This window comes from Salmo salar, chromosome 27 (assembly GCF_965601325.2).
Source record: "Salmo salar chromosome 27, fSalSal1, whole genome shotgun sequence".
NCBI lineage: Eukaryota > Metazoa > Chordata > Actinopteri > Salmoniformes > Salmonidae > Salmo > Salmo salar.
In genome coordinates, this window is record NC_138317.1 from 10,214,220 (window position 1) to 10,240,447 (window position 26,228).

Sequence of the window (26,228 nt, forward strand, 5' to 3'; positions counted from 1 at the left end):
AATTAGTTGTGTAGTTTTGGGTACCGGTAGTTAGGAGTACGGCAAACACCTTATTTCTTTGGTTCCTCAATATACATTTACCATATTACAATGTAGGCTATGTGTTACAGCACTACTTTTGGTGTCACGCTCAGGAATTGCTCTTGAGAAAATTTAATGTAATTGTCCCCTCCAAAGTTGATATCAGATTTTCGCCCCTGCCCATAATGACAAAGCAAAAACAGGATTTTAGAAATTCCGTATTTATACAAGTATTCAGACCGTTTGCTATGAGACTCGAATTTGAGCTCAGGTTCATCCTGTTTCCATTAATCATCCTTGAGATGTTTCTACAACTTGATTGGATTCCACCTGTGGTAAACTCTATTGATTGGAAATTATTTTGAAAAGCACACACCTGTCTATATAAGGTCCCAAGTTGACAGTGCATGTCAGAGCAAAAACCAAGCCTTGAGGTCGAATTAATTGTCCGTAGAGCTCAGAGACTGGATTGTGTCGAGGCAAAGAACTGGGGAAGGGTACTAAAACATTTCTGGAGCATTAAAGGTCCCCAAGAACACAGTGGCCTCCATCATTCTTAAATGGAATAAGTTTGGAACCACCAAGACTCTTCCTGTCACACCCTGATCTGTTTCACCTGTCTTTGTGCTTGTCTCCACCCCCCTCCAGGTGTCGCCCATCTTCCCCATTATCCCCTGTGTATTTATACCTGTGTTCTCTGTTTGTCTGTTGCCGGTTCGTTTTGTTTGTGAAACCTACCAGCATTTGTTCCCCTGCTCCTGTCTGTTTCTTGCTCCTGTTTCTTAGTCTTCCTGGTTTTGACCCTTCTGCCTGCCCTGACCCTGAGCCTGCCTGCCGTTCTATGCCTTGCCCCACCTCACTGGATTATTGACCCCTGCCTGCCCTGACCCTGAGAATGCCTGCTGTTCTGGACCCATTGCATCTTCTCTGGATTACTGACCCTTGCCTGCCTTTGACCTGTCGTTTGCCTGCCCCTGTATTTAGAAATAAACTTTTGTTACTTTGACACTGTCTGCATCTGGGTCATACCTGAAACGTGATACTTCCTTGGTCAGGGAGGTGACCAAGAACCCGATGGTCACTCTGACAGAGCTCCAGAGTTTCTCTGTGGAGATGGGAGAACCTTCCAGAAGGACAACAATCTCTGCAGTGCTCCACCAATCATGCCTTTGTGGTAGAGTTGCCAGACGAAAGCCACTCCTCAGTAAAAGGCACATGACAGCCCGCTTGGAGTTTGCCAAGAGGCACCCAAATACTCTCAGACCATGAGAAACAATATTATCTGGTCTGATGAAACCAAGATTGAACTCTTTGGACTGAATTCCAAGCGTCACGTCTGGAGGAAACCTGGCACCATCCCTCCTGTGAAGCATGGTGGTGGCAGCATCTGCTGTGGGGATGTTTTTCAGCGGCAGGGACTGGGATACTAGTCAGGATCAAGGGAAAGTACAGAGAGATCCTTGATGAAAACCTGCTCCAGAGCGCTCAGGACCTCAACCTGGGGTGAAGGTTCACCTTCCAACCGGACAATGACCCTAAACACACAGCTGTGCAAAATAGCTGTGCAGCAACATTCCCCATCCAACCTGACAGAGCTTGAGAGGATCTGCAGAGAAGAATGGGAGAAATTCCCCAAATACTGGTGTGCCAAGCTTGTAGTGTCATACCCAAGAAGACTCAAGGCTGTAATCTCTGCCAAAGGTGCTTCAACGAAGATCTGAGTAAAGGGTCTGAATACTCATGTAAATGTGATATTTACGTTTTTTTATTTGTAATAAATTTACTAACATTTTTAAAAACGTGTTTTTTCTTTGTCATTATGGGGTATTGTGTGTAGATTGATGAGGGAAAAAAAACAATTTAATCCATTTTAGAATAAGGCTGTAACATAACAAAATGTAGGAAAAGTCAAGGGGTCTGAATACTTTCCGAATGCACTGTATATGATTTCCAATTGAATTATACCCTTAGGGCTAAACATTCTAACAAAATGACTAGATTGAACTCTTATGAATACTAACAGCAAACATAGGGCTCGATCCAGTCAGATGGAGCGTTAACGCGTGTTGGCCGACATCCGCATAATGGATGTTTTGGTGGTGTTGGACATGTGACTGCGGTAAGAGCTGACAAATTGGTGAGTGGCTGCTCTTGTGTGTCACAAACCACTTCCTTCCTTATTATCCCTACCACTTTAGAAGTTCAAAACAGTGATAGAAAGTGTAGGCTCTATCGATGATAGAAATAATTACTCTCAAGTAATATCATTAAACTAAATGGGCTATAGCCAACAAAAGCCACCTGGTTACGTTCTCCTTATTTATGCAGTTGAAAGTCAACAATGAGGCAACATTTTCAGAACTGCCTACTTCTAATGTGTCTGCATGGGATTTGTCGAATTGTGAAATCGGGTGGTCCAATTCAGTGTCCCAGATAAGGTAACGCAAGGATCCATTTGTGGATTTGAACTATTCCACCTCAGAAATCACCAAAACAACCGTTTGCGGGTGTCGGCTAAAGCGGATCTGATTGAATCGAGCCCCTAGAATCAAATACTCAACATGAAAGTGATATTGTTAGCAAAGTTAGTTTCAACCTGGTTGCCCCACACGGCATGCCATTGAGCTATACCCAGGCCACTTTCTGTCATGTTATTGATTCAATATCACCCTTTCTCCCACATATCTTCATCCACCCAGTCACCCCACCCAGACCCCAACTGATCCCTATGGGCAACATCATAGAGGGGGAGCAGGGTACACTGAGCTGCTCTGCCCCCGCCCCTTGCCCTACATTGCCACCCTCCCTGACCTGGACCTCTGGGCTGGGTGGAAGTGTTGAGAGCCAGCTACAGGAGGGTATAGATGGGCTCATGACCATGATCTCCACCCTGACCTTTACCGCCTCCCTCCCCCATCACGGGCTGATGGTCAAATGCTCTGCCCGCTACACACTGCAGCCAGGGGGCACCACCAAGACGACTCAGGGGAACCTGACCCTCAATGTTCTGTGTGAGAGACCACAACCATAAACAGTAGTGTAATCTCCTTATTCTGTGTTTAAACATGTTTAGTGATTTAACTGTTAAGTGCTAACAGTATTAAAGAGCACAGGGCATAACAAACGAACTGGTTAGACATGAATTAGCAGATAATAGGCAGTGATTAAGCTAATCATACCTGTGCAAGGATTCTTCCCATCCTCATACTGTACACTGTATGTGTATCTTCTCAATAGTGCTTTCGAGATCAAGTTCTCAGTACTATGGCAACCTTCCAGCTCACTAGTGAGACTTCAAAATGACACTAATAATTTGTATTTTTTTCTGTTTTCTCTCATTCACTTCAATACGTTATATTTCTATCATTCGCACGCTTGTTGACGCTCACATGACGAACGTTCCCCGTGGGAATTGGTGTTTAATATTTCAAATCAAAATGAGCTTGTATACTTCACAGGAAGTTGAATTAACTGTGTGGATTTTGTCTTCCAGATGCCCCTAAAAACACTGTAGCCCTGTCCAACCCAACAGGGCCTGTGCCTGAGGGTAGGGCAGTGACCCTGACCTGCCAGAGTGATGCCAACCCACCGGTGGAGCGCTACTCCTGGTACAAAGACATCAGTGGGCAGGTGACCTGGAAGGCCAATGGGCAGACACTAGTCCTCCTGGTCAGCAAGGCGGACAGCGGGCTCTACCTCTGTGAGGCCCACAACCAGAACGGATCACAGAGGTCAAAGGCCATGCCTCTGGAGTTCGAAAGTAAGCCATTTTGTTCACTTTATGAATAGCGCACTACGTTTGACCTAATAGTGCACTATACGAAATAGAGTGCCATTTGATTTGTTGAAAAGTGCTGTTGTGGATAACACTCAAGACAAATGGACAACAAATTAACTTTAAAAACACATGTTCTATTCCGATTGTTTTCAGGTGACCAATTTTTTAAGATGGCCCCCTACATCATCTGTGGAGTGATGGTGTTGCTTTATGTTCTGACCGTCACCGTGGATGTGTATAAATATAAAAGGTATCATTGTTTACGTAGTCATGCCCATCGAGTTTAGGAATAGATTTATATAATAGATTTCTTGAAGGACTGTTCCAATCCTCTTTGTTCTAACCCAAGTTCCCCCTTTTCCTTCCCTATTAAGTCTCTCCAGAAGACTGAAAGTAAGAGGAACATTTTCATTTCATAATATTCTGTTTAACCAACCTCAACCACTGAGCAATTTTAAGACATTGGCAGTTGATGACGCGGTTTGATACTCAGAGTTTGATGTGTTAAATTCCACGTCAAAACTTTAACAATTCTCAGTATGACTATTATACATGTTGCGTCTTTGACAAAATTTACTGGGGCTTTGTATAAAACGTGTAACGCTAATACTCCTATTTCGTATTAAATATTATATAGTATTGCTACCTCTGTTGGGTAATATGACTCCTCTGTTTACATGAAATGATTTATCCTCAAAATTTTAGCAGATCGAGCTCTCCCTCTCAGGGAAAGCGGACAACACATACACCAACCTAAGGATCGCCAGCACCAGCTCTGACTATGACGAACTCCAGGTGACTATGAAGAAAAACCTCAAATATAAACTCAAAACAACAAAATACCAAGTTTGAGTTTTTAGGTATTTAAGCTAACTGTTATGTGTGAGGATTCATTTGAATAAGGTACAGTTAAAAATCATAAATGTGTTTGTGTGTCCATACACAATGTTTTCCTCTGACAGATGACTAGGGCTGCCCCAGGTAAAGCTCACGCTCATGAAAACCCCAATGGAATTGGCAGAAGAAGTGAAATAGCTGCGCCCTGAAACCACATGGCAAAACAGCTCCAGATTTGACCTTTTCATTTTAGCTTTCGTATGGAAAATGATCATCTTGTATCTTTTGCTTCGGATTATACTATATCATTTTTAGTCACAAAAGACATGATATTATATATTTTAACCTGATGTTTTCTGAATGTCATCACCTCTGCTACTGTACTTCGCCTGAAAGAGTTCAAAATGATTCAGAGGCGTCATGCACCTGATTTTTAAAAAAAGGGGGCATTGATGGCCAAATTGGATATCTTTGGATTCATGCGTAAGATGAACCATAACTTCTGTATTTTCAGTGTACAAATGGATAAACTCAATGGGCATAATGCCTCTGTGTTGCCCCTGTGAGCTATGTATTTACATCTCAATGTGTAAGACTGTGTATCTGGATTAATGCAATGCTTTATGCACTGATAGTTGTATTTCCTAAAATAGTACTAAATTGTTCTTGAAGGATTTTGGTTTGTGGTTGAGCATCATCAGTGTATTGCTGTCGTCTTCTCTGTAAAGGATGTTAAACCATGCAGGGGATTGTGGGTTGTGTGGTAATCAGTCGGATAAATCTGTTAATGCCATTCTACCGTGTTTTCTCTCTTGAAATTCCACACATTCCATTGCCTCCATCAATGAACAGGAAAGAAAGTAGAGGAGTGGGTGGCCGGTCGGGGGGGAATGGCAAAAGAAGCAGGGCGTGATCTGACATCACTTTCTGACCCTCCCCCCTCCCTGCTCCCCTTGGGGCCCCCTGATTTCCCACCAGGAGGGAAGTGGGGGATCTTTGATGACATCATGGCGCGCTCATCTCCTTTGTCTGCTCTGTGTGAGTCTCTTTGCGTTCATGTCCATCCATGAAACAACAACAGGCAGAATGCTAACAGGGAGATCTGACAGTACTTGATAGCTACAGAGACGGTTGGGTGGGTTGTGTGTGGGGTGCAGTGTGGGGACATTTTTGGGGATTATTTTACTAAGGGAGGAGAACGATTTAAAATTCAGATAAAAATGAATCACCACTTAGCAACCGTTTCAAATACAGTATCAAACATGTCTGATAAATGTTAGTTTTGAATAATCTCTTTTAGGTGAGCCTCAATGCAACTCATATGATATCAGCGTTAAGGAGTGGGACAATTTTTTTTCCAGTGTCTGATTGCATCACTAATTCAAAGCCAAGATTATTCCATAGAACAGCCTGATAGGAGAACCCAATCAGTAAAACCCAACCAGTTTTAAGAACCCAACCAGTATAAAGAACATAACCAGTATAAAGACCCTAACCAGCATAAAGAACCAAACCAGAACTCAACTAATGAACCCAACCAGTATAAAAAACCCAACCAGTATAAAAAACCCAACCAGTATAAAGAACCCAACCAGAACCCAACTAGTATAAAGAACACAACCAGTATAAAAAACCCAACCAGTATAAAGAACACAACCAGTATAAAGAACCCAACCAGAACCCAACCAGTATAAAGAACCCAACTAGTATAAAGAACACAACCAGTATAAAGAACACAACCAGTATAAAGAACCCAACCAGTATAAAGAACCCAACCAGTATAAAGAACCCAACCAGTATAAAGAACCCAACCAGTATAAAGAACACAACCAGTATAAAGAACCCAACCAGTATAAAGAACCCAACCAGTATAAAGAACACAACCAGTATAAAGAACCCAACTAGTATAAAGAACACAACCAGTATAAAGAACACAACCAGTATAAAGAACCCAACCAGTATAAAGAACACAACCAGTATAAAGAACCAAACCAGTATAAAGAACCCAACCAGTATAAAGAACCCAACCAGTATAAAGAACCCAACTAGTATAAAGAACCCAACTAGTATAAAGAACACAACCAGTATAAAGAACCCAACTAGTATAAAGAACCCAACCAGTATAAAGAACACAACCAGTATAAAGAACACAACCAGTATAAAGAACCCAACTAGTATAAAGAACCCAACCAGTAAAGAACACAACCAGTATAAAGAACACAACCAGTATAAAGAACCCAACTAGTATAAAGAACCCAACCAGTATAAAGAACACAACCAGTATAAAGAACCCAACCAGTATAAAGAACACAACCAGTATAAAGAACACAACCAGTATAAAGAACACAACCAGTATAAAGAACCCAACCAGTATAAAGAACACAACTAGTATAAAGAACCCAACCAGTATAAAGAACCCAACCAGTATAAAGAACCCAACCAGTATAAAGAACCCAACCAGTATAAAGAACCCAACCAGTATAAAGAACACAACCAGTATAAAGAACCCAACCAGTATAAAGAACCCAACCAGTATAAAGAACACAACCAGTATAAAGAACCAAACCAGTATAAAGAACCCAACCAGTATAAAGAACCCAACTAGTATAAAGAACCCAACTAGTATAAAGAACACAACCAGTATAAAGAACCCAACTAGTATAAAGAACCCAACCAGTATAAAGAACACAACCAGTATAAAGAACACAACCAGTATAAAGAACACAACCAGTATAAAGAACCCAACCAGTATAAAGAACACAACCAGTATAAAGAACCAAACCAGTATAAAGAACCTAACTGGTAAAAAGAACCCAACCAGAACCCAACTAATGAACCCAACCAGTATAAAGAACACAACCAGTATAAAGACCCTAACCAGAACCCAACTAATGAACCCAACCAGTATAAAGAATCCAACTGGTTTAAAGAACCCAATCAGAGCCCAACTAATGAACCCAACCAGTATAAAAAACCCAACCAGTATAAAGAATCCAACTGGTTTAAAGAACCCAACCAGAACCCAACTAATGAACCCAACCAGTATAAAGAACCCAACCAGTATAAAGAATCCAACTGGTTTAAAGAACCCAACCAGAACCCAACTAATGAACCCAACCAGTATAAAGAACCCACCCAGTACGAAGAACACAACCAGTATAAAGAATCCAACTGGTATAAAGAACCCAACCAGTAAAAATAACCCAACCAGTATAAAGAACCCAACCGGTATGATGGAAAACAAAGAAAGAAAGTGAATAGCCGTGTTTTAGAAGGGAGGAGGGAGAGGAGAATTGCGGGGGCATTCTTCTATGAATGGAGAGGGTGACTCAGGTGACGTGTCATCGTACAGATTCTATAAAAGAGAACGTTTGGATTTGTGAACTCATTTAGAGGGACGAACGATTGAGGCTGCTGACAGTTTTTTTTTACAGCTTTTGGATTTTGGGGTGACAATGAAAAGTAAGTATTTCTGATATACTATTGACTGGGGATGTATGTCTGTGTGTGTGTGTGTGTGTGTGGGGGGGGGGGGTGCAAATTGAATGTATAGTTCCGCGATTATGATATATTTATATACAGAAGTGCTCAAATTTATTGGTACCCCTCCACAAAAATGAAGAATGCACTATTTTCTCTGAAAAAAATTTAAACTGACAAAAGTAATTGGCATCCACCATTGTTTATTCCATATTTATTTATTTTTACATTTTTACATTTAGAATATATATTTTTTTACCCCTTTTTCTCCCCAATTTCATGGTATCCAATTGGTAGTTACAGTCTTGTCTCATCACTGCAACTCCCGTACAGACTCGGGAGAGCCGAAGGTCAATAGCAGTGCGTCCTCCAAAACACAACCCAACCATGCCGCACTGCTTCTTGACACAATGCCCACTTAACCCGGAAGCCAGCCGCACCAATGTGTCGGAGGACTTTTTTAAAATGTTTTTATTTTGCCTTTATTTAACCAGGTAGGCCAGTTTAGAACAACTTCTCATAACTGCGACCTGGCCAAGATAAAGCAAAGCAATGCGACACAAACAACACAGAGTTAAACATAAATGTAACACATAAACAAACGTACAGTCAATAACACAATAGAAAAGTCTATATACAGTGTGTGCAAATGAAGTAAGATTAGGGAGGTAAGGCAATAAATAGGCCATAATGGTGAAATAATTACAATTTAGCAATTAAACACTGGAGTGATAGATGTGCAGAAGATAAATGTGCAAGTAGAGATACTGGGGTGCAAAGGAGCAAAACAAATGGGGATGAGGTAGGTGGGTGGGCTATTTACAGATGGGCTATGTACAGGTGCAATGATCTGTACGCTGCCCTGAAGCTGATGCTTAAAGTTAGTGAGGGAGATTTGAGTCTCCAGCTTCGGTGATTTTTGCAATTCGTTCCAGTCATTGACAGCAGAGAAATGGAAGGAAAGGCGGCCAAAGGAGGAATTGGCTTTGGGGGTGACCAGTGAAATATACCTGCTGGAGCGCGTGCTACGGGTTGGTGCTGCTATGGTGACCAGTGAGCTGAGATAAGGCAGGCCTTTAACTAGCAAAGAGTTATAGATGACCTGGAGCCAGTGGGTTTGGCAACGAATATGAAGCGAGGGCCAGCCAACGAGAGCATACAGGTCGCAGTGGTGGGTAGTATATGGGGCTTTGGTGACAAAATGGATGGCACTGTGATAGACTGCATCCAATTTGCTGAGTAGAGTGTTGAAGGCTATTTTGTAAATGATATCGCGAAAGTCTAGGATCGGTAGTATAGTCAGTTTTACGAAGGTACGTTTGGCAGCATGAGTGAAGGATGCTTTCTTGCGAAATAGGAAGCCGATTCTAGATTTAATTTTGGATTGGAGATGCTTATTGTGAGTCTGGAAGGAAAGTTTACAGTCTAACCAGACACCTAGGTATTTGTAGTTGTCCACATATTCTAAGTCAGAACCGTCCAGAGTAGCGATGTTAGACGGGCGGGCAGGTGCAGGCAGCAATCAGTTGAAGAGCATGCATTTAGTTTTACTTGCATTTAAGAGCAGTTGGGGCCCACGGAAGGAGAGTTGTATGGCATTGAAGCTCATCTGGAGGTCTGTTAACACAGTGTCCAAAGAAGGGCGAGAAGTATACAGAATGGTGTCGTCTGCGTAGAGGTGGATCAGAGGAACATCAGCAGCAAGAGCGACATCCTTGATGTATACAGAGAAAAGAGTCAGCCCGAGAATTGAACCCTGTGTCACCCCCATAGAGACCGCCAGAGGTCCGGACAAGAGCCCCTCCGATTTGACACACTGAACTCTGTCTGAGAAGTAGTTGGTGAACCAGGCGAGGCAGTCATTTGAGAAACCAAGGCTGTTGAGTCTGCCGATAAGAATGCGGTGATTGACAGAGTCGAAAGCCTTGGCCAGGTCGATGAATACGGCTGCACAGTATTGTCTTTTATCGATGGTGGTTATGATGTCGTTTAGGACCTTGAGCGTGGCTGAGGTGCACCCATGACCAGCTCGGAAACCAGATTGCATAGCGGAGAAGGTACGGTTGGATTCAAAATGGTCGGTGATCTGTTTGTTAACTTGGCTTTCAAAGACCTTAGAAATTCAGGGTAGGATAGATATAGGTCTGAAACAGTTTGGGTCTAGAGTGTCTCCCAAGAGGGGGATGACTGCGGAAGCTTTCCAATCTTTGGAGATCTCAGATGATACAAAAGAGAGGTTGAACAGGCTAGTAATAGGGGTTGCAACAATTGCGGCGGATAATTTTAGAAAGAGAGGGTCCAGATTGTCAAGCCAAGCTGATTTGTAGGGGTCCAGATTTTGCAGCTCTTTCAGAACATCAGCTATCTGGATTTGGGTGAAGGCTTGGGCAAGTTGCTATGGGGGGTGCAGAGCTGTTGACCGTGGTCTGGGTAGCCAGCTGGAAAGCATGGCCAGCCGTAGAAAAATGCTTATTGAAATGATTGATTATCGTGGATTTATCGGTGGTGATAGTGTTTCCTAGCCTCAGTGCAGTGGGCAGCTGGGAGGAGATGGTCTTATTCTCCATGGACTTTACAGTGTCCCAGAACTTTTTGGAATTAATGCTACAGGATGCAAATATCTGTTTGAAAAAGCTTGCCTTAGCTTTCCTAACTACCTGTGTACATCGGTTCCTAACTTCCCTGAAAAGTTGCATATCGTGGGGGCTATTCGATGCTAATACAGAACACCACAGGATGTGTTTGTGCTGGTCAAGGGCAGTCAAGTCTGGAGTGAACCAAGGGCTATATCTGTTCTTAGTTCTACATTTTTTGAATGGGGCATGCTTATTTAAGATTGTGAGGGAAGCACTTTTAACCTCTCTACGAAATCGTCCCACCTACTCAACAGCCAGTGGAATCCCGTGGCGCGATATTCAAATACCTTAGAAATGCTATTACTTCAATTTCTCAAACATATGACTATTTTCCACCATTTTAAAGACAAGACTCTTGTTAATCTAACCACACTGTCCGATTTCAAAAAGGCTTTACAACGAAAGCAAAACATTAGATTATGTCAGCAGAGTACCCAGCCAGAAATAATCAGACACCCATTTTTCAAGCTAGCATATAATGTCACAAAAACCAAAACCACAGCTAAATGCAGCACTAACCTTTGATGATCTTCATCAGATGACACTCCTAGGACATTATGTTATACAATACATGCATGTTTTGTTCAATCAAGTTCATATTTATATCAAAAACCAGCTTTTTACATTAGCATGTGACGTTAATTTGTAAGTCGCTCTGGATAAGAGTGGCTGCTAAATGACTTAAATGTAATGTAAATGTTCAGAACTAGCATACCCACCGCAAACTTCCGGTGAATTTACTAAATTACTCACGATAAACGTTCACAAAAAAACATAACAATTATTTTAAGAATTATAGATACAGAACTCCTTTATGCAATCGCTATGTCCGATTTTTAAAATAGCTTTTCGGCAAAAGCACATTTTGCAATATTCTGAGTAGATAGCTCGCCATCACGGGCTAGCTATTTTGACACCCACCAAGTTTGGCACTCACCAAACTCAGATTTACTATAAGAAAAATTGGATTAACTTTGCTGTTCTTCGTCAGAATGCACTCCCAGGACTTCTACTTCATCCACAAATGTTGTTTTGGTTCAAAATAATCCATAGTTATGTTCAAATATCCTCTGTTTTGTTCTTGCGTTCAAGACACTATCCGAAGGGTGACGAAGGGTGGACAAAAAAATTCTAAATATTCCAGTACCGTACTTCGAAGCATGTCAAACGCTGTTTAAAATCAATTTTTATGCGATTTTTCTCATAAAAAAGCGATAATATTCCAACCGGGAAACCCTGTTTTCGTTCAAAGACTCAAAGTTGAAAATGGCCTCTTCACGTGCACGCGCGCACCCGTCTCATTGTTCTCAGATCGACCACTTACCAAATGCGCTACTGTTTTTCAGCCATGGGCTGCAAAGTCATCATTCAACGTTCTGGCGCCTTCTGAGAGCCGTAGGAAGTGTCATGTTACAGCAGAGATCCTTTGTTTTCAATAAAGAGAGTGTAGAAGGCCAAGAAATGGTCAGAGAGGGCACTTCCTGTACAGAATCTTCTCAGGTTTTTGCCTGCCATATGAGTTCTGTTATACTCACAGACACCATTCAAACAGTTTTAGAAACTTTAGGGTGTTTTCTATCCAAATCAAACAATTCTATGCATATTCTAGTTTCTGGGCAGTAGTAATAACCAGATTAAATCGGGTACGTTTTTTATCCGGATGTGAAAATACTGCCCCCTACCCTAGAGAGGCTAACCTAATATTTTTTTGCACAACCTTTAGAGGCAATCACTGCAATCAAACGTTTTCTGTAGCTCTCAATTAGTCTTCTGCACCTGTAACAGGTAATTTTGCCCACGCTTCCTGATCAAACTGCTCCAGCTGTCTCAGGTTTGATGGGTGCCTTCTCCAGACTGCAAGTTTCATCTCTTTCCATAGATGTTCGATAGGATTCAGATCAGGACTCATAGAAGGCCACTTCAGAATAGTCCAATGTTTTGTTCTTATCCATTCTTGGGTGCTTTTAGCTATGTGTTTTGGGTCATTATCGTGTTGGAGGACCTATGACCTGCGACTGAGACAGAACTTTCTGACATTGGGCAGTACATTTCGCTCCAGAATGCCTTGATAGTCTCGAGATTTCATTGTTCACTGCACAGATTCATGGCACCCTGTGCCAGGCGCAGCAAAGCAGCCCCAAAACATAACCGAGCCTCCTACATGTTTCACTGTTGGTATGGTGTTCTTTTCTTTGAAAGCTTCATTTTTTCGTCTGTGAACATAGAGCTGATGTAACTTGCCAAAAAGCTCCAGTTTTGACTCATCTGTCTGAAGGACGTTCTCCCAGAAGGATTGTGCCTTTTTAATATGCATTTTAGCAAATTCCAGTCTGGATTTTTTATGTTGTTCTTTCAAAAGTGGAGTCATCCTGGGTCTTCTTCCATGGAGCCCACTTTCGCTCAAAAAGTGACGGATGGTGCGATCAGAAACTGACGTACCTTCACCTTGGAGTTCAGCTTGTATCTCTTTGGCAGTTAACCTTGGTTCTTTTTCTACCATTCGCACTATCCTTCTGTTCAATCTGGGGTCGATTTTCCTCTTGCGGCCGCGCCCAGGGAGGTTGGCTACAGTTCCATGGACCTTAAACTTAATAATATTTGCAACTGTTGTCACAGGAACATCAAGCTGCTTGGAGATGGTCTTGTAGCTTTTACCTTTACCATGCTTGTCTATTATTTTCTTTCTGATCTCCTCAGACAAATCTCTTCTTTGCTTTCTCTGGTCCATGTTCAGCGTGGTGCACACAATGATACCTAACAGCTCAGTGACTACCTTTCTCCATTTAAATAGGCTGCATGACTGATTACAAGATTGGAGACGTGTGATACTAATTAAAGAAAGGAATTACTTTGAAATTTCACTATAATCCAATTATTTATTATCTTTTCTAAGGGGTACCAACAAATGTGTGCAGGCCATTTTAGAATCTCTTTGTAGAAGAAGCAATAATTCATCTCTTTTCACAGCTTCTTTGCTTTATTCTATGACATACCAAAGGCATGCAAGTATACATGATAAAATTGGCTTTTAATTTCCTCGCTTTTCAGGAGGAATGAAGCATTATTTCAATGAGCTGTAAGGGTACCAACAAATTTGAGCATGTCTGTATTTGATTTTTTACCTTGAAAGCAGTCTATGGACAAAGAGTGATTGCAATCCACACTAGCACTTTTGGACCAATTCCTCATGTAAATCAATCTTCACCATTTAGAACGTTTGCAATTTCATTCCCAATCATCTAAATAGGATTTGAAATCAACACAATCCATTTAAGAGAGGATTTGGGCAAACAACATGGAAACAAATACACAAATAAATAAATATATAAAACCACTGAACTTATAACTTAAGCAATTTTATTCTATTTAGGAGAGTAATATAGGCATATCCAACACACTATAATGATACATTTCCAGAATACTAATCCACTGTACGTAGACAAGGCAATGCACTTACAAGCAACAATGTGTGGAGAATTTCTAAGGAAATTCTCAAATACATGGGGGTGTGTTAGGTCAGCCCAAGGCTACATGAAACTTCAGTTCAGTGGTATCTGAATCAGCTGAACATCTGTATGAAAACTGGGTCAGAAATAACTTTTTGACAGTGCAAGTGACAATCATTTTTACATGAAATGACTGAACAGGAAATGGTTACCTCTAAGGTTACTCTCTTTAACTCCATGGCTAAATTGATGACATTTAACAACATAAGTACGTTGTTTCTAACCTTAAGAAGATGTTAAAAGGATCATAGACTTTTGCCTGCGTCAGACTGCGTTCTATTTATCAGGTAATGAAATGACAAATGCATTTTTCAATCAAGTGAAAGTATTGTACAGGAAATGGTGACTTTCTTTGAAGTTGTTTCAAACCCTATCCTGTTTCTCAAGCATTGATAATGGTTTATAAGAAGTGTATAGGGGATATAGATGCTACTGTATTATTCTACTGGTGGTGTACTGGTCATCAACATGTTGCTCCTTTATGTTTACAAGGAACCTAAGATGTCTATTACAACATACTCAGCATTCTTCATCAATGACTTGGCTTCAACTGAAATATCTTGTTTAGTTCTGGTTGGGGATTTATATGAAGGTTTGGTTGCAGTGTTTCTGATGCAGTCTGCTGGCTAGGAAAACAGTTGACATCAATACTCATGATTTGGTTGCATCAAATGAATCACTAGCCTACTGTCTAAACTCTGAGTCATAGTGCTAGCTAGCAATATACCCCTAGTCTAGAAAATATTATTTGAAGTTGTCGGCTTGATGAGTCAATGATGAAACAGTTGGACTCCATGGTGATTGGATGACTCCTTCATCAAACGGAACCTCTTTTTGAAATGGAACCTATCATATCTATGTTTTTCCTGCTCATGGTAGCATATGGCATCTCATGGTAAAGGCATGTTGTGCCAAAGTGAAGGGGAGAGTGGCCAGGTAAAAAAAATATATCTGGTTCCACGATGGCTTCTTGCTCTCTGGGAAGACAAACCCCTGTTACGTGGCAACCAATCAGCATGTCCACTCACTCTAATGTAGGCCTACCATTTGGTCTGGTACCAGGCTATTAAATCACTGCTTTGTAATTGTTGAATAATGTTTCATAGCATTGTAAACAGTGGCAATTGTTCAAAGCAAACCTATTTTGAAACGTAAATGAATGCTGCGATCTTGAATGTAACCCTGATCCAATGCCTCATACAATGTACCTCTTTAAAATGAGGATTTTTTTTCTTATCTCTGCAGCGTGGCTTAACTCAACACAGTCTCTCCTCCTGTTGCTGCTACTAGCCCAGCTGCTTGTCCTTTCGTGGTCACGCCCAAGCCACAAGTTCCCCCTCTGTGCCCGTCTGACAATGATGGTCCAGCAAATGAGAAACCTGCAGATGCTGACAAGGAATCTTCAGGTGAGTGAGTTGACCGTATTTTGTTAGGCACAGCACAGTCAATGCTAGTCAACATACTCTCATTAGTTGACCATCCAATATAACTCTTACCTATGCCCTCTTCCTTCAGAGTGAAAGTGAGTTCAGCGGTATAGAGCTTCTGGAATACAACCTTGACACTCTTCCAGAGATGGAACACACGGCAAATCACCTCAGTTCACTGAAGGTATGTATCCCGTCTTCTCGAGTCCAGTCCTTATTGCATGCTTTCAGCCTTCAGAAAGTATTCACACCCCTTGACCCTTTCCACATTTTGTTGTGTTACAACATCTACACAAAATACTACGTAATGTAAATAAAAAAATACAAATAATAATAATAATTAATGGAAAATAAAACACTCATATTTTGATTCGATAAGTATTCAACCCCCTGAGTCAATACATGTTAGAATCACCTTTGGCAGCGATTACAGCTGTGAGTCTTTCTGGGTAAGTCTCAAAGAGCTTTGCAAAGCTGTGTTGTTCAATATTTTCCCATTATTCTTAAAAATAAATTCATGCTCTGTCAAGTTGGTTGTTGATCATTGCTAGACACCATTTTCAAGTCTTACCATAGATTTTCAAGCCGATTTAAGTCCAAACTGTATTTAGGCCACTAAGGAACATTCAATGTCGTCTTGGTAAGCTACTCCAGTGTATATTTGGCCTTGTGTTTTAGGTTATTGTCCTGCTGAAAGGTGGATTTGTCTCCCAGTGTCTGATGGAAAGCAGACCGAACCAGGTTTTCTTGTGCTTAGCTCCAGTCCTTCTCTTTTTATCCTAAAACACACCCTATTCCTTGCCGATGACAAGCATGCCCATAACATGATGCAGCCACCACCATGCTTGAAAATATGAAGAGTTGTACTCAGTGATGTGTTGTGTTGGATTTGCCCCAAACATAATGCTTTGTATTCAGTACAAAAAGTTAGTTTTTTTTGCCACATGTTTTGCAGTATTACTTTAGTGCCTCATTGCAAACAGGATGCATGTTTTGGAATACGTTTTTATTTTGTACAGGCTTCCTTCTTTTCACTCCATAATTTAGGTTAGTATTGTGGAGTAACTAAAATGTTGTTGATCCATCCTCAGTTTTCTCCTATCACAACCATTTAACTCTGGAACTGGTTTAAAAATCACCATTGGCCTCATGGTGAAATCACTGAGCGGTGTCCTTCCTCTCCGTCAACTGAGTTAGGAAGGACGCCTGTATCTTTGTAGGGACTGGGTGTATTGATACACCATCTAAAGTGTAATTAATAACTTCACCATGCTCAAAGAAATATTCAATGTCTGCTTTAATTTTGAATTTTTACCCATCTACAAATATGTGCCCTTCTTTGCGAGGCATTGGAAAACTGTTCAACTGAGCAAGATGGCGCCGACAGAGATGGTCGCCTCGCTTCGAGTTCTTAGGAAACTATGCAGTATTTAGTTTTATTATGTATTATTTCTTACATTGTTATCCCAGGAAATCTTCAGTCTTATTACATACAGCCGAGAAGAACTATTGGATATAAGAGCGACATCAACTTACCAACATTATGACCAGGAATACAACTTTCTTGAAGCGGACCCTCTGTTCGGACCACCACCCAGGACAATGGATCTAATCCCAGAAGCCGACACAAAACAACGGAGCCGCAGAAGGGGCAGACGGTGCGACCTCCTGGTCAGGCTCCATAGTCGTGCACTTCACCCACCGCTCCCGAGTATACTACTCGCCAATGCCCAGTCCCTTAACAACAAGGTAGACAAAACTCGAGCAAGGGTTGCCTTCCAGAGAGACATCAGAGATTGTAACATTCTCTGTTTCACGAAAACATGGCTCTCTCGGGATATGTTGTCGGAATCTGTTCAGCCACCGGGCTTTTCCATGCATCGCACCGACAGAGATAAACACCTCTCTGGGAAGAGGAAGGGCGGGGGTGGGGTGTATGCTTCATGACTAACGACTCATGGTGTAATCATAACAACATGCAGGTCCTTCTGCTTACCAGAACTAGAATTCCTTACAATCAAACGGCCATTTTACATCCCAAGAGAATTCTCCTCAGTTACAGTCCCAGTTTTGTACATTCCCCCTCAAGCAGACACCAAGATGGCACTCAAGGAACTTCACTGGACTCTATGTAAACTGGAAACCATATATCCTGAGGATGCATTTATTGTAGCTGGGGATTTTAACAAAGAAAATTTGAGAACAAGGCTACCTAAATTCTATCAGCATATTGATTGCACTATGCGCAGTGGTAATACACTCGATCACCGCTACTCTAACTTCCGCAATGCATACAAATCCCTCCCCTGCCCACCCTTCGGCAAATCTGACCACAACACCATCTTGCTCCTACCGTCTTATAAGCAGAAACTCAAACAGGATGTACTAGTGACTAGAACTATTCAACGCTGATCTGACCAATCGGAATCCAAGCTTCAAGATTGTTTTGATCACGCAGACTGGAAACTGAACGCGCGAACAATCGAATTTGGAAAGAAGTATGGGAATATGGCTGAATATAAACAGTGTAGTTATACCCTCCACAAGGCAATCAAACAAGTGAAATGCCGATATAGGGACAAAGTGGAGTCGCAATTCAACGGCTCAGACATGAGACGTATGTGGCAGGGTCTACAGGAAATCACAGACTACAAAAAGAAAACCAGCCACATCACGGACACCGATGTCACGCTTCCAGACAAACTAAACACCTTCTTTGCCCGCTTTGAGGATAATACAGTGCCACCGTCGCGGCCCACTAACATGGACTGCACCCCCCCTCCTTCTCCGTGGCCGACGTGAGTAAAACATTTTAACGTGTTAACCCTTGTAAGGTTGCTGACCCAGACGGCATACCTAGCCGCGTCCTCAGAGCATACGCAGTGTGTTTACGGACATATTCAATCGCTCCCTATCCCAGTCTGTTGTCCCCACATACTTCAAGATTGCCACCATTGTTCCTGTACCCAAGAAGGCAAAGATAACTGAACTAAATGACTACCGCCTCGTAGCACTCACGTCTGTCATCATGAAGTGCTTAAGGAGACTAGTCAAGGATCATATCACCTCCACCTTACCAGCCACCCTAGACCCACTTCAGTTTGCATACCGCCCCAACTGGTCCACAAACGACTCAATTGCCATCACACTCCACACTGCCCTATCCCATCTGAACAAGAGGAATACCTATGTAAGAATGCTGTTCATTGACTACAGCTCAGCATTCAACACCATAGTATCCTCCAAGCTCATCATCAAGCTGGAAGCCCCCAGGTGGTGAAGGTAGGAAATAACATCTCCACTTTGCTTACCCTCAACACTGGGGCCCCACAAGGGTGCGTGCTCAGCCCCCTCCTGTACTCCCTGTTCACCCACGACTGCGTGGCCATGCACACCTCCAACTCAATCATCAAGTTTGCAAACGACACAACAGTAGTGGGCTTGATCACCAACAACGACGAGACAGCCTACAGGGAGGAGGTGAGGGCTCTCGGAGTGTGGTGTCAGGAAAACAACCTTTCACCCAACGTCAACAAAACAAAGGAGATGATCGTGGACTTCAGGAAACAGCAATGGGAGCACCCCCCTATAAACATCGAAGGAACAGCAGTGGAGAAGGTGGAAGGTTTTTAAGTTCCTCGGCGTACACATCATAGACAAACTGAAATGGTCTACCCACACAGACAGTGTGGTATAGAAGACACAACAGCGCCTCTTCAACCTCAGGAGGCTGAAGAAATTTGGCTTGTCACCCAAAACCCTGACAAACTTTTACAGATGCACAATCGAGAGCATCCTGTCAGGCTGTATCACAGCCTGGTACGGCAACTGCACCACCCTCAATCGCAAGGCTCTCCAGAGGGTGGTGCGGTCTGCACAACGCATCACCGAGGGCAAACTACCTGCCCTCCATGACACCTACAGCAACCGATGCCATAGGAAGGCCAAAAAGATCATCAAGTTCAACAACCACCCGAGCCACTGCCTGTTCAAACCGCTACCATCCAGAAGGCGAGATCAGAACAGGTGCATCAAAGCTGGGACCGAAAGACTGAAAAACAGCTTCTATCTCAAGGCCATCAGACTGCTAAACAGCAATCTCTAACTCAGAGAGGCTGCTGCCTAAATTGAGACAAAATCACTGGCCACTTTAAAAAAAAATGGATCACTAGTCACTTTAAACAATGCCACTTTAAATAATACCACTTTAATAATGTTTACACATCTTACATTACTCATATCACATGTATATACTGTATTTTATACTATCTATTGCACCTTACCTATGCTGCTTGGCCATCGCTTATCCATAAATGTATATGTACATATTCTTATTAACCCCTTTAGATTTGGGTGTATTAGGTAGTTGTTGGGGAATTGTTAGATTACTTGTTAGATATCACTGCACTGTCAGAACCAGAAGCACAAGCATTTAGTTACACTCGCGTCAACATCTGCTAACCATGTATACGTGACCAACAAAATGTGATTTGATTTGATTTTGACCTTACAGATAATTCTGTGTGAGATGTAGAGAAGCGATAGGGTAGTCATTAAAAGTCCATGCAACTTTATTATCTGACTTGTTAAGCACATTTGTACTCCTGAAGTTATTTAGGCTTGCCGTAACAGCGGGTTGAATACTTACTGACATTTCAGCTTTGAATTTTTTATTAATTAGCAAAAAATTTCCAAAAACATAATTCCACTTTGACATGATGGGGTATTGTGTGTAGATCAGCGACACAAAATCAAAATGTAATACATTTTAAATTCAGGCTGTAACACAACAAAATGTGGAAAAAGTTAAGGGGTGTGAACACTTTCAGAAGACACAGTACATACAGTGCCTATAGAAAGTCTACATCCCCTTGAACTTTTTTCACGTATTGTTGTGTTACAAAGTGGGATTGAAATAGATTCAATTGCAATTCTTTATCATTGATCTACACAAAATACTCCATAATGCCAAAGTGAAGAGACAATTCTACAAATTAAATAACACAAATATAGTCGTTGCATAAGTATTCACCCTTCTTGTTAAGGCAAGACTAAATTAGTTTTGAAGTAAAATTTGGCTTAACAAATCACATAATAAGTTATATGGACTCACTTTGTGTGAAACAATTGAGGTTGACATAATTTTTTTATGACTACCCCTTCCACTGTCCCTCATACATACAACATCTGTCAAGTATTGAATTTTAAGCACAGATTCAACTACAAAGACCATGGGAAAAGACTCATAAAGAAGGGCAGTGATTAGTAGATGGTTAACAATAACAAATCAGACATTGAATATATCTTTAAGCATGGTCAAGTTAATAATTATGCTGTGAATGATGTATTAAACCACCCAGAACATCAAAGATGCAGTCGTCCTTCTGAACTGAGCTGCAGGACAGGAAGGAGACTGCTTAGGAATGTCACCATGAGGCCATTGGTGATTTTTAAACAGCTACAGAGTTCAATGGTTGTGATGGTAGAAAACTGAGGATGGATCAACAACAAGTTTGTGTCTCCACAATAATGACCTAAATGACAGAGTGAAAAGAAGAATACAAATATACAGAATAAAAATATTCCAAAACATTAAAGTAAACAAGGCACTAAAGTAATACTGCAAAAAAAAAAACGACAAGGGAATACACTTTTTGGCATAAATGCAAGGCCTTATGTTTGGGGCAAATACAACAAATCACTGAGTAACTGCCTATTTATTTACAAGCATACTGTTGGCTGCATCATGGTACGGGTATGTTTGACATCGACAAATACTGGGGAGTTTTTCAGGATGAAAAGAAATGGGATGGAGCTAAGCACAGGCAAAATCCTAGAGGAAAACCTGCTCCAATCTGCTTCACACCAGACACTGGGAGAGGTTTTCACCTTTCAGCAGGACAATAACCTACAACACGAGGCCAAATCTACACTCGAGTTGCTTACCAAGAAGTCAGTGAATGTTCTTGAGTGGCCAAGTTACAGTTTTGACTTAAATCTGCTTGAACATCTATGGCAAGACTTTTAAAATTGCTGTCTAGTCATGATCCCAAACACCTTGATAAAGCTTGAAGAATTTTGAAAAGAATAATGGTCAAATATTGCACTATATTTGGCCATTATTCTTTTCACCTGAATTATTCAGGTGTGCAAAGCTCTTATGAGACTTACCCAACAAGTTATAATTGTTGCCAATAGTGTTTCTAACATATATTGACTCAGGGAGCTGAATACTTATGCAACTACTATATTTTAGTTATTTCATTTTTATTCATCTATATAAAAAAAAAAAATCAAATTTGACAGAGTATTTTGTGTAGATTGTTGACAAAAACGGACAATTAAATCAATTGTAATCCTACTTTGTAACACAATACAATGTGAAGAAATCCAACGGGTCTGAATACTTTTGCAAGGCACTGTATACAGTGCTACATTGAGTGAAATTGACAAAGTGACATAAATGTGGTGACTTAAAGCGACATAAATGTATTCCATAATTCATCACCGCTCGGTTTATTTACTATATTGTGAGGAATGCTTCAGGGATGCTTTATCAATTCACCCGGAACACTTTTCAGAAGCTTTTTGATGTTGTACTAAATCATGTGTTTATAACACATTGTCAAGTCCCGAGTCTTTAGAACTCACACCTTGTCACCCTCTCTCCCCTCTGCCAGCTAAACGACTCTCTCTCCCAACTTTACACGGATTTCCGCTCCTTTAAGCTGCACCTTGATTGGCTGATTGATGTCCGAGTCAGTATGAGCCTGCCGGTCTCTCTCAAGACAGTAGAGGTCACTAGAGGCCTACAGCATATCTTAAGCCTCTGCTCCACTGCGCTACAGCAGGTAGGTAGCTCAATATACTCTGGGTACAGTAGCGGTGTGTGTGGAAAATCACTGGGGAAGCCAGGCCAGAAAAATAAATCCATATTACAACCTATGTGTTGTCATAATTAGGTTGTTTGCTCTATAACCGTTTAGTTCACATGCCTTGCCACCGTAATAGTTAGACTGGGTACAGATCTAGGATCCACTTATGCTCTCAGATTCCTAACCTTATCCATAAGTGAGAGAAAAAATAACTGACCTTAGAAGAGTATAGGGGCAATGTCATCCTACTCCACTCAGATCAATATGACGCACAGCTGAGGTGGCACAAAAAGAGCTGACTAATGCCAGTGGTAGAAACCTTAATGTACCCAAGCATTTTAGCTTAGTCACTCTGTGGGGAAAAAACGACCTATATAATATAACAAATATGGAAAATCTGTTTGGATTTTGATAATTGACTGTGGTATGTTAAGATGTAATATTTGACAGTAAAATAACATTCTTAGTTGACACCATTCTAACTTTTCCCACCCCGCTTTTTCCCACCATTATAGATCGCGTGCCCACTACCCCAGATTTCCATTCCTTCTTTCCCAACTCGACTCACAACCTGGGACGTGGTCCTCCTCTCCTACGAGATTCCTGAACGGTTAGGATTCTACTGTCAATGGTCTACCAGAGTGCTGGTCCTCCTTAAGTCACAGGTTCAGGGCCTTTGACATCAAGGTTCCCGCCACCTAGGTTCCTACTCTTTGCGACAACAAATGCCTTCCTCCAAAGCGCTGTTAACTTTTTGAATTTAACTAAAGATTTCTGCCACTTTTCTAGGTACGCTTACTTACTGTGAATGAGAAGTGTTCAACTTGAGTATCTAAGATTCAGCTTACTGTAACATGTTGTCGTTCTTTCAAACATAATGCACTCTATACGGTCAATTGCTTTTTACTTCCCCCTGTGGTCTTAAATCAGGGGTACTCAACTTTTACATGCTGACTAGACCGAGCACGGGCTCACAAAAGACGCAATTAGGACACGCGGGTTTGAATATCAAAACGAACACTGAACCAACTATATTAATTTGGGGATAGGTTGAAACACATGAAACATTCATGGCAATTTAGCTAGCTTGCTGTTGCTAGTTAATTTGTCCTGTGATATAAACATTGGGTTGTTATTTTACTTGAAATGCACAAGGTCCTCTACTCCGACAATTAATCCACAGATAAAAGGGTAAACCTAGTTAGTTTCTAGTAATCTCTCCTCATTTACATTTACATTTAAGTCATTTAGCAGACGCTCTTATCCAGAGCGACTTACAAATTGGTGCATTCACCTTATAATATCCAGTGGAACAACCACTTTACAATAGTGCATCTAAATCTTTTAAGGGGGGTTAGAAGGATTACTTTATCCTATCCCAGGTATTCCTTAAAGAGGTGGGGTTTCAGGTGTCTCCGGAAGGTGGTGATTGACTCCGCTGTCCTGGCGTCGTGAGGGAGCTTGTTCCACCATTGGGGTGCCAGAGCAGCGAACAGTTTTGACTGGGCTGAGCGGGAACTGTGCTTCCTCAGAGGTAGGGAGGCGAGCAGGCCAGAGGTGGATGAACGCAGTGCCCTTGTTTGGGTGTAGGGCCTGATCAGAGCCTGAAGGTACGGAGGTGCCGTTCCCCTCACAGCTCCGTAGGCAAGCACCATGGTCTTGTAGCGGATGCGAGCTTCAACTGGAAGCCAGTGGAGAGAGCGGAGGAGCGGGGTGACATGAGAGAACTTGGGAAGGTTGAACACCAGACGGGCTGCGGCGTTCTGGATGAGTTGTAGAGGTTTAATGGCACAGGCAGGGAGCCCAGCCAACAACGAGTTGCAGTAATCCAGACGGGAGATGACAAGTGCCTGGATTAGGACCTGCGCCGCTTCCTGTGTGAGGCAGGGTCGTACTCTGCGAATGTTGTAGAGCATGAACCTACAGGATCGGGTCACCGCCTTGATGTTAGTGGAGAACGACAGGGTGTTGTCCAGGGTCACGCCGAGGCTCTTAGCACTCTGGGAGGAGGACACAAGGGAGTTGTCAACCGTGATGGCGAGATCATGGAACGGGCAGTCCTTCCCCGGGAGGAAGAGCAGCTCCGTCTTGCCGAGGTTCAGCTTGAGGTGGTGATCCGTCATCCACACTGATATGTCTGCCAGACATGCAGAGATGCGATTCGCCACCTGGTTGTCAGAAGGGGGAAAGGAGAAGATTAATTGTGTGTCATCTGCATAGCAATGATATGAGAGACCATGTGAGGATATGACAGAGCCAAGTGACTTGGTGTATAGCGAGAATAGGAGAGGGCCTAGAACAGAGCCCTGGGGGACACCAGTGGTGAGAGCACGTGGTGCGGAGACAGATTCTCGCCACACCACCTGGTAGGAGCGACCTGTCAGGTAGGACGCAATCCAAGCGTGGGCCGCGCCGGAGATGCCCAGCTCGGAGAGGGTGGAGAGGAGGATCTGATGGTTCACAGTATCAAAGGCAGCAGATAGGTCTAGAAGGATGAGAGCAGAGGAGAGAGAGTTAGCTTTAGCAGTGCGGAGAGCCTCCGTGACACAGAGAAGAGCAGTCTCAGTTGAATGCCCAGTCTTGAAACCTGACTGATTAGGATCAAGAAGGTCATTCTGAGAGAGATAGCAAGAGAGCTGGTCAAGGACGGCACGTTCAAGAGTTTTGGAGAGAAAAGAAAGAAGGGATACTGGTCTGTAGTTGTTGACATCGGAGGGATCGAGTGTAGGTTTTTTCCTCCTTCAGTCTTCTTCTTCTTCTTCTTCTTTGGACTTTATATGGTGGTTGGCAACCAACTTTAAGGTGCATTACCACCACCAACTGGACTGGAGCGCGTCAATCGTAAAAAATAAAGCCAATTTCTATTTTAGCGCCTGGCTGTGCAGATGCTCGTTGACGCGCATGAGCAGTTTGGATGAAATGATTGAATAACATGTATGTGTACATTTATTTTGCTATGCTCGCGAATGCACTGCAAGTCGCACCTCTCCCATCTCCTCATTGGTTTTTAGGGAGCATATACCCATGTGGGTGATTGAAAGCTGAACTGAGGTCCACACTCCAATCCAGTTGGTGGTGGTAATGCACCTTAAAGTTGGTTGCCAGCCGCCATATAAAGTCCAAAGATGAAGAAGAAGAAGAAGACTGAAGGAGGAGAGATTACTAGAAACTAACTCAGTTTACCCTTTTATCTGTGGATTAATTGTCGGAGTAGAGGACCTTTTCAGCATTTCAGGTAAAATAACAACCCAATGTTTATATCACAGGACAAATTAGCTGGCAACAGCAAGCTAGCTAAATGGCCATGAAAGTTTCATGCGTTTCGACCTGTCCCCAAATTAATATAGTTGGTTCAGAGTTCGTTTTGATATTTAAACCTGCACATCCTGATCCCATCTATTGTGGATGGACAAAATCAACATGCACGCGATGGCGCATACGGACGCACGTGCGTGTCAAGTCTAGTCAGCATGTTAGGTCATTTACATGTTGAAATGCAAATTCCTCTTCTTTAATATACAGTAATTTATTATATCCTTATTACAGTGCTGTTACTGAAGAATGTGCTTGAATTAGGGTTAACCTTGATCATAACCCTAAATCTGACTGAGCCTATGACCCTGTTTTGTTTTGTATTTACTGAATGTATAGTTATTTATGACCCAAGT

At 42.0% G+C, this 26,228-nt stretch overlaps 2 protein-coding genes across 8 annotated transcripts in view; both read left to right on the forward strand.

Moving 5' to 3' along the window:
* The window catches only part of mag (myelin associated glycoprotein), an 18,182-nt gene extending 12,753 nt beyond the window's left edge, over positions 1-5,429 (forward strand). For all 7 annotated transcript variants that reach the window (XM_045709175.2, NM_001140455.1, XM_045709176.2 and 4 more), the window contains 6 exon segments: positions 2,721-3,032; positions 3,515-3,781; positions 3,953-4,049; positions 4,174-4,192; positions 4,505-4,594; positions 4,762-5,429. In XM_045709175.2, coding sequence (XP_045565131.2) covers positions 2,721-3,032; positions 3,515-3,781; positions 3,953-4,049; positions 4,174-4,192; positions 4,505-4,594; positions 4,762-4,845 — 869 coding nt within the window. In that variant the 3' untranslated portion in view covers positions 4,846-5,429.
* Positions 5,430-5,524: 95 nt separating this feature from the next.
* Positions 5,525-25,776, forward strand: LOC106588457 (uncharacterized). Its single transcript, XM_014177489.3, has 5 exons — positions 5,525-5,674; positions 15,504-15,664; positions 15,774-15,869; positions 22,366-22,536; positions 23,076-25,776. The coding sequence occupies exons 1-5, from the start codon at positions 5,527-5,529 to the stop codon at positions 23,238-23,240; spliced, it is 741 nt and encodes a 246-aa protein (XP_014032964.2). The 5' UTR covers positions 5,525-5,526; the 3' UTR covers positions 23,241-25,776.
* Positions 25,777-26,228: the final 452 nt, after the last annotated feature.

Bases quoted from the DNA above. Each gene is read 5' to 3' on its own strand.
- LOC106588457 (XM_014177489.3), top strand. From the start codon at position 5,527: ATGGCAAAAGAAGCAGGGCGTGATCTGACATCACTTTCTGACCCTCCC. The intron at 5,675-15,503 runs GTGAGTCTCTTT...TTATCTCTGCAG, and splicing joins ATCTCCTTTGTCTGCTCTGT to CGTGGCTTAACTCAACACAG. The intron at 15,665-15,773 runs GTGAGTGAGTTG...CTCTTCCTTCAG, and splicing joins TGCTGACAAGGAATCTTCAG to AGTGAAAGTGAGTTCAGCGG.